General features: G+C 43.9%; 1 protein-coding gene across 1 annotated transcript; it reads left to right on the forward strand.

Moving 5' to 3' along the window:
- The first annotated feature begins 7658 nt into the window (after positions 1–7658).
- LOC123043331 (tricetin 3',4',5'-O-trimethyltransferase-like) lies at positions 7659–9294 on the forward strand. Its single transcript, XM_044465749.1, has 2 exons — positions 7659–8150; positions 8510–9294. The coding sequence occupies exons 1-2, from the start codon at positions 7750–7752 to the stop codon at positions 9180–9182; spliced, it is 1074 nt and encodes a 357-aa protein (XP_044321684.1). The 5' UTR covers positions 7659–7749; the 3' UTR covers positions 9183–9294.
- The last annotated feature ends 463 nt before the right edge of the window (positions 9295–9757 follow it).

Here is a 9757-nt window from a genome sequence, read left to right on the forward strand (position 1 = left end):
CACAAGCTTCATGAGGGACATGGTCAGTATTCGGCTCCATCGCCGTAGAGGTTGCAGCCCCCGAGGCGGTGTCTAGCCACCCGTCCTCGATCTGCGTAGCCGGCTCCGAATTGAGGGTCGAAGCGGACTCGTGTGCGGCCTCCAGGGCACTGTCCGGCTGCAGAGCTAAATCATGCCCATTGTGACAGTGCGGCGCGCTCAGCTGTGGATCGAATCCATCGAAGATCAAGTCCCCGCGGATGTCAGCCGTGAAGTTTAAACTTCCAAATCTGACCTGACGGCCAGGGGCGTAGGTTTCGATCTGCTCCAGATGGCCAAGCGAATTGGCCCGCAGTGCAAAGCCGCCGAATACAAAGATCTGTCCGGGGAGAAAAGTCTCACCCTGGACTGCATCGTTGTTGATGATCGAAGAAGCCATCGAGCCTATCGGTGACGACACAGAGGAACTCTCAATGAAAGCACCAATGTCGGTGTCAAAACCGGCGGATCTCGGGTAGGGGGTCCCGAACTGTGCGTCTAGGCGGATGGTAACAGGAGACAAGGGACACGATGTTTTACCCAGGTTCGGGCCCTCTTGATGGAGGTAAAACCCTACATCCTTCTTGATTGATATTGATGATGTGGGTATTACAAGAGTAGACCTACCACGAGATCAAGGAGGCTAACCCTAGAAGCTAGCCTATGGTATGATTGTTGTTCGTCCTATGGACTAAAGCCATCCGGTTTATATAGACACCGGAGAGGGCTAGGGTTACACAGAGTCGGTTACAATGGTAGGAGATCTACATATCCGTATCGCCAAGCTTGCCTTCCATGCTAAGGAAAGTCCCATCCGGACACGGGAGGAAGTCTTCAATCTTGTATCTTCATAGTCTTGGAGTCCGGCCGATGATGATAGTTCGGCTATCCGGACACCCCCTAGTATAGGACTCCCTCAACCGGCCCACCCACATATCAAATTATCAAAGTAACGAACATGAATCATATGAGCATGATGAAAACTAGCTTGGCCAAAATTCCCATGTGTCCTCGGGAGCGATTTGCTTTATATAAGAGTTCGTCCAGGCTCTTGTCCTTTGCTACAAAAAGGATTGGGCCACCTTGCTTTCACATTAGTTACTTTTTTTACTTGTTACCCGTTACGAATTGTCTTATCACACAACTATCTGTTATCGATAATTTCAGTGCTTGCAGAGAATACCTTGCTAAAAATCGCTTGTCATTTCCTTTTGCTCCTCATTGGGTTTGACACTCTTACTTATCGAAAGGACTACAATGAATCCCCTATACTTGTGGGTCATCAGTAATTCTTGATAGTTAAAATATGAGTTTTGTTCTAGTAGCTAAAATAATTTAGTAAACTCTGTTCTGCTTAATCTAAATGATCGAGGATTGTCATGGGCCTATTTTTTCAAAAGAAAGTGATGTTGACAAAGAATAACCATACACAAGAGAAAGTCTCTATAAAGACTTGGGTGTTGACAAAACTTGTAGAGAATATGATGTTAGAGATACTCATCCCAAAGTGTTAATTTTATTAGACTCAATAGCCCTTGTGGATAAATTTACTTCGAGGAACACAATTGAAAGATGAATGAGATTTTGCAAAAAAATATGAGTTGTATTTTTTCACATGGTGCTTCAGCTTCTCGCGGGTACTATGGCCTTGTCACTATATACGCATTCATGTGGTTAAAGGTGGCTTCATCGTCGTTCTTGATGTGATGCTGAGAACTCCGCTAGCTAATGAATGATCCATCGGAGTTTTGGCTCGGATTTCGGCTATGAGTTTGTTATCATTCATAGTGGCAACACTACATCGAATATTATTCAGTTTTCTCTTTAATGTGTGTTTATGTGGTAATACCCAAGTACTGATCGCAATAACTGGTCCATAGTTCCCAAACATAAGCCATTGCAAAACTTTATGCGTGATCACCTTTTGGCATAATCCCTTCACCAGACGATAAAAGTTTCAAGAAGCAATGGCTAAAATAAAAGTGATTGAGATCCTTGATGATGAGACACTCATGGGTGTGTTGGCGAGTTACTCTAGAATCATATTATCTTTCCATATCCTTCACTCTCTAATTTATGTTTTTATTGCTCAAGAAATAAAAACTCTTCTGTGCATTCCCGGCAAGCAAGTGTTAACTAGAAGAAATAGAATCAAGTGTTACTTTGTTATTTTTTCTAGTTGAGCAAAAATTATGTTGATCATCTTTGCTTTCCTAACACTTGCATAATAACCATGCCACAACTACAAATATACTAAGTTTTCATGTCAAGAAGCAGAGGGCTCTCTACGCGTACTGACCGTAAGTGAACCAAAACCTTCTTGTCATTTCTGTTTAAACAAATGAGTTCCTTACGGTTTGGATTTATCTCTACGTTGCTCGAGGACGGTCAAGTTTAACCTTGGGGGAGTTGATGAGTGTTATTTTATGCTCATCAAACCTGAGTTTAAACCGAGTTATTTCATAAAAACTGAGATATCCTCTCTGATATTTCCACTAATGACTAATCAATGCAAATGATTTTGATTATCATATGTTTATTTTGTTTCCACGTAAATGGGCTAAATATGAACAAAATCAAGCGAATACATGAAAAAGTATAAAGAGGAGATAGAGGAGATCAAGTGAGAGGTGCACCAGGAAGAACAGAACACAAGACGGCATTCCATACGACCACACACGCTCGTATGAGTGGTCGTATAGACTGCCAACAGCGTGCCCTGATCCACTTGAAGAAACTTTATAAAAGGCCCCATGCTTTAAGAGCTGCAAAACATCACAGAAAATTGCCGAGACCCCAATTCATCATACACAACAACCCTAGCCGCCGACATTTTCCCATCACATCTCCATAGCCACCACCATCAGCATCACCATAGCACTAAGCAAACTAGCCATACTTTGTAATCGTGTATCACATCTGACAACTATTGTAAGACATATTATCAATCAATTGATCTTCATGACATGTTCTTAAATGATTTATTCTTGTGATCGGATCGCCATGTGTGAGTAGTACGGTAAAGTCATTGGTTGAGGCATAGCCCTACATCCCCATGTACTTGTTGGAGGGATCGATGGAAGTACTTTGAATTAACATCACGTATGTGTAACATAAAATTGCATCGTACTTGTTCCTTGCCTCGTCTGTGTTGTTCGTCCGTGCAGGTACCCAGGATCATGGAGAGCGAGACATGGAGAGGCTGCGTGTAGGGAGACCATGAAGTGTTATTCTGAACACAAGTGACAAAAATGTTTAGTATGATAACACGGATCCTATCCCTGGGGATACAAGAGGTGGTGTCCTTAAGCACCCAATGTTTTTGACTGAATATTATCTTAATTAGCGAGGCAGCCCCGCGCGACAAATAGGGCCTTTTGGTTGGAAAACGAATTCTTGATGCAGGACACGCTCCGGTCAACACGTAATTTGGTTACATCCCTGACTTCGATAGATTGCAAGCACATCCTGATGGATGACTTCCAGTGCACAAATTGATATCATAATGATCTCGTTCGCAAATATATGGCCGTAAGACCAAGTCCTCATACCCTTGCCTATTTTTATTACAAGTGTTTGTAGTTTCAACTTGATTTCGATGAAGTCAAAAGTTGAAATTAATACTCTTGCAAAAGCTTGGTAGAAACCCCTGACTTTAAGGGTGCCTTCCGCTCATGGGTCCGATAACTTAGGGTCACCTCTAGCAAAAAATGTGAGAATTCTTTGTGCTGCTTTGCCGACTCACTAAGAGACTAATGACAGTCCATCAGACAATGGGCCAAGGGGCAACACTTCCGACCCAATGGCGTTATGACATAAGATATCAAAGGCCAGGGGGTTCTCGTGATCGGGCTAAGTCCTAGCAGTCAGATCCTACACTCCCTGATGAACGAGATCCAACAGTCGGTCATCGTGAAGACAAGAGCGGTCGGACATTTTATAGTCGGTTGCGACCTTGGATGCCATGACCACCACAATGTCTTAATTACCTGTGTTACCCAGCGGTGGTATAATCTAATTAATAACAATAGTTACTAGCAATAATGACCATAAACAGTCGAGCATGCATGTGGCCATGAATAGCATTAATACCAGCCCGTTATGGCACTCCTCCTAGCGCACTCTATATAAGCCAGGAGCAGGGCACCAGGCTGAGGATTGAACTCTTTCACACATTGCATCTTACACCAAGAGCTAAGAGCACCACAGATATAGGGTATCACCTCCACTGGAGAGGGCCCGAACCTTTATATATCCTTGTGTGTACTCCCATCTGTACTCATCAATAGATATAGTTGCCTTTACATACATATACCACTATAGTATTGTTAGTATTATATCCACGACAGTTGGCGCCCACCTTGGGGCAAGCGTCCATCAATGTCATGGTGCAGATGGTTTCTTCTTCAGTTGCTGCTAGCAGCATCCACTTCGGCAAGGTCGAGTTCACCATTGATGGTTCAGCCTAGCATCCTGATGCCCTGCTGGATAGCACTGACCTGCCGGCGCACGAGAGCATTCATTGCTAGGTCAATGACTCGGGAGTTCTAAGCATTAATAATCTATAAACACATGTAATCCTCAAATCATAGCCATCCCCTTGATACCCTAATTATTGTCACTTTAGGTTCTAGGGTTCAGGACCATCATATGTGCATATAACTTGCTTATAAGATTCAGAAAATATATGTTAATGAAAACATAAAGAGTTTAGATCTGAAATCATGACACTCGGGTCCTAAGGTCAAGCATTAGGCATAATAAAGTCATAGCAACATCAATTTTAGTATATACATGGTTCTAGGAACCAACTCCTATCAAATTCGGCATCTATTACATAACAGATCTCATCCAATTCCCATCCACTCCGTGGTCCTGCAAAAATATAACATCCACCCAACATTGTCAGATCAAATAATTGAGATTCATATCACTGACACACTGCTCTTTTCGGTTGGTGGAAGGAAGCATATATTACTCTTGTGGATTGGCATTATCATACACTTTAATGTCAGGATTGCCTTCATCATATACATTTCACCAACTTCAGATCTGCTAACAGTGCTGCCAAAACCACCGTCACTCCACGTCTATGCCCACAAATGCACGTGAGGGACCAGGATCTCTACCCAATAAGGCAATAATGCAGTGTCAAGTGATATCATGTCCGTGATTCCACTGCAGACGTAGCAGCTCTGCCCACCAATAATTGTATGTGAGCCTACCAACCATGTCTATTATGCACCTTGTCATGTCATTGGATCTTGGAGTTTATTTTTGGCAGAGGAATCAGCACGGGCCACGCATTGATTTCAGTGCTTGGGAGTTGTTGTGTGAAAACCCACATTGCCGGATCAAGGAAGCTGATTTACTACTGCCAAAATACGTGTAATTTGAAAATATATTTTATAATGATTCTAATAATATTTATTTTATACATTGGATGCTGATATATTTTTTCTCGTATGGTTGGAAAAATTGAGTGCTTTTAGGGATGGCCATGTATGTGATCATTTTATTTTATTTTTACTTACAGCTATACATTAAGCTTGCACCGTCAGCAGAATAGGAGTTATGGTGATGAAAGCAAGACTCGGGGTGACCAAAAAGATAAAGTACGTCACAACGTGCAAAACCGAATCTTGCATCCACACCAAGATTTCTAACCATGCAAGATCTGATCACGTCAGGAGAAAGCAAAGGGACGCACACGCACCCATATTTAGGCATCAGATATAAATGAGTATAATATAGCTGCAGGTGTGATTTTATCCCCGTAAATCACGGGTCATGATATCAGTGATGACATAGTTTTACTCTTTGCCCATATGGGATCAGATCTAAGAGCAAGAATAATAGTACGGCCGGTTATATTTTATTGCTATGTCATTTATAGTCAGTCCAATAACCAACATGCATAATTGTTATTTCCTCTGTTCCTAAATGTAAGTCTTTGGAGAGATTTCACTATGAACTACAAACAGAGCAAAATGAATGAATCTACATTTTAAAATGCATCTATATATATACATCCTTATGTGATGCATAGTGAAATCTTTACAAAGACTTATATGTAAAAACGGGGAGAGTATAAAGTTATCCTACTTTATTAGTACATGATCCCCTCACACTTTCAAGGTGTCTTGGAGCACATGTTGCACCACATCTCTTGGGGTAATGTACCCAAAAATATGCAGATCCCAACATATCCAGCCCTATACTTGACCCTCCCTTTCGGTTTGAAGGCTCGTCTAAAAATTCTCATCAACCAAGGTAGATGATGAGTCGATGACACAAGTTTCATGGTTCAAGAAATGTCCAATGAAATATTGTCCATGTGTTCAACTTCTGAAGCAGTAAATGCAACATCCCACTAGGCTACCCGTAGTGGGTACTATCATAAGTTAGTATCATGCATATGTATGATACCACCTCCGTAATGCATAATATCATATATGTGTATCTTTAGATGATCTTATTTATTGACACGCATGACATATGATAGCATAATATTTATTATGATACACTATCATGATATGCCATCTCATTAAAATGGCATAATTGATATAGATGATACTAGCTATAATACTTTCACTACGAATGTGTGTGGGACTCAATTTGCTTTAAGTTATTGAGACTCAAAGTGAGATTAATATTACTATGGATATCTGAAAATTTTGAAATAAGCACTCTGAAGCAGAATGGAGGGAGTATCGTGTACGAATTTCTAGTAATGTGACATGAATGTGGCAGACATCTCTGATGTCATATAGTGAGTCGGTCACATGGTAACAATATCGTGTCTGCATGGTCCGCTCTCTCCAAATGGTGCCGCTGCTGCAGCAAGTGGACTGACGCATGCAATGACTCGGCCATGTTCATCACAAACGTGACACCCTTGATTCCTTGCGGGCTCTCCACTCTACTGTTGCTAATTTCCTCACCTCCATATCCATGGGCTCTGCATCTACTTGGAAAGAGCACAATCTCCCAAGTTTCGATCTCTCATTCACATCCGTTGGGCTTGTCCGCCATGGATACGAGATGGAGCTGGTGCGAGTGAATGAAGAGGAGAAAAGACCGAGCTAGCTTTAGATGGACCTCATGGAATCTCTCTCTCTCTCTCTCTCTCTCTCTCTCTGCCGTCCACAGAGCAAAAGTTCATCCCAGTTTGTAGATGATACCCCTCTAGCTAAAGAGCAAAAATTCTCTCGTCACTCACCACCATCCAAATCAGGAGGCCCCAAAACAATTCATCACAGCCCTACTGTTGCTTTGTATGGCAGTGAGCCACGACACGGTGCTAGCATGCATGTGAGCCTCGTGGCTCACGTCTGCTGCTTTTGTCTCCGAGTAGACACAGTGCAGCAGTGCACACCACGGCCGGAACAGTACCCTATGAAGCTGTAGGTGTATTGCAAGTGCCTTTGAGTGTTCCGGATGAGCTGCATAAAGTACTTTGATCATGCGCTGATTCCACAGGGAATGAGCCAAAAGCTCAAGAAAACAAGATCCCACGCATATGCTGTCTCAATATTATCGGTGCACTTTGCTACACGGTTAACTTTTGACGAACTAACCTTTGCCAATCCGGCTTAATTTTCACCATGTAGGTAGGTAGGTGTCGGGGTGTACCTCTATCTATATAAGCGTTAGCATAATACTCGGTAGAAAACAAACACGTTAGTAGCACCACTACCAGCAAACCCCGAGAGGAGGCAGAGGCAGCTAATGGGCTCCATGGCCGCGGAAATGACTGCCGTCGAGGAGGAGGCGTGCATCTACGCCATGCAGCTGTCTTCCACGGCTGTGCTGCCGCTCACGCTCAAGAACGCCATCGAGCTGGGCATGCTCGAGATCCTGGTGGGCGCCGGCGGCAAGATGCTGTCGCCGTCTGAGGTTGCGGCGCAGCTGCCGTCGCCGACGACCAACCCGGACGCGCCGGCCATGGTCGACCGCATGCTCCACCTGCTGGCATCCTACAAGGTGGTGTCGTGCGAGGTGGAGGAAGGCACGCATGCCCGGCGGTACGGCCCCACGGCCGTGTGCAAATGGTTCACGCCCAACCAGGACGGCATCTCCATGGCCCCGCTGCTGCTTCTCACCAATGACAAGGTCCCTATGGAGAGCTTGTAAGTATATACTCCCTTCATTTCTATTTACTTCGCATATTACTTCTAAACTGTTATTAATTTTATAAAAACAAATTGACATTCACAATATCAAGTCAATACCATTAGAATCACTGTTCAATATATTTAATACCATATATATTATTATTGTAAAAGTTTAGATTGTTCTCGATTAACTTGATCAAACTTCAAAAAGTTTAACTTAGGTTAAAACTAATATGCAGAGTAAATAAAAACATAGGGAGTAATAGTACTCCTTCCCTCCTAAAATATAAGATGTTTTTTAGGATAACTAGCCTTAAAAAGGGCTCATATTTTGGCACGAAGCTTGAATTTGTTAAACGATAATTAATTTGCAGGTACCATTTGAAGGACGCGGTCCTTGATGGTGGCCTCCCATTCCACAAGGCACATGGGATGACAATGTATGAGTACACCAAAACGGACGCGCGCCTGAACCGCGTCTTCAACGAGGCCATGAAGAGCTACACCACCATCGTCACCGGTAAGCTCGTCGAGCTCTACACAGGCTTCGAGGATGTGGCCACCCTCGTGGATGTGGGCGGCGGCATCGGCGCCACCATTCAGGCAATCACCTCCAAGTACCCGCACATCAAGGGGATCAACTTCGACCTGGCCCACGTCATCGCGGAGGCGCCGCATTCACCCGGCGTGGAGCACGTCGCCGGCGACATGTTCAAGAACGTGCCCAGCGGCGATGCCATCGTCCTCAAGTGGATCCTCCACAACTGGACCGACGAGCACTGCACGACCCTGCTAAGGAACTGCTACGACGCGCTGCCTGCGCACGGCAAGGTTGTCGTCGTCGAAGGCATCCTGCCGGTCAAACCAGAGGCGACGTCCAGGGGGCAGCAGGCGTCCCTCAGCGACATGATCATGCTCACGCACACGGCGGGCGGCAAGGAGAGGAACCAAAGGGAGTTCGAGGAGCTTGCAAAGGCCGCGGGGTTCACCGGTGTTAAGACCGCCTACATCTACAGCAACACCTGGGTCATTGAATTCACGAAATAGCTAGATCCGTCGTCTCATATCTCTTCTCGATTGTTGTTGCTCTCCAAATCTGCATGATCCTGAATGGCGTATAATAAACGGATAATAAACGGATTTGCTAAATTTCAGTCCACTATAATTTAGTTAAGTCTCAGTTGACTTCATAGCTCGATTCCGATGTTTTAAATACCAGGCTATGAAAAATAGCGGCGGGCCTTCAAACCAGCTATAGCTGGCTATAGCAGGCAATAGCGGACTATTTATGAAGACAACCATTTAGCAGTACCCTGTTAAAAAGGCTATAGCGGGCCATAGCGAAGCTATAGCCGGCTACTTAAAACTATGATTCCGATGCACTAAGATGTGTCCAAGGCTATTAAAATTGCGTTTCTGTCTTCTTTCCAATACATACGAGTGACCCTGCGGCTTTTATGTAGCGTTGACAACTGAGCTTTGTTCACGGGCCGTTCATGTGTCTTAGCCAGCATTGTTTTTCCTCTCTTTTTTATCTGATTTTCTGTTTTGCTGGAGTGCACCCTTTTCTAGGGAGCTCCTATGCCACCATTTTTTTTTTCTGGTAAGCAAATCCATGCCTC

Source organism: Triticum aestivum, chromosome 2B, assembly GCF_018294505.1.
Source record: "Triticum aestivum cultivar Chinese Spring chromosome 2B, IWGSC CS RefSeq v2.1, whole genome shotgun sequence".
Lineage (NCBI taxonomy): Eukaryota > Viridiplantae > Streptophyta > Magnoliopsida > Poales > Poaceae > Triticum > Triticum aestivum.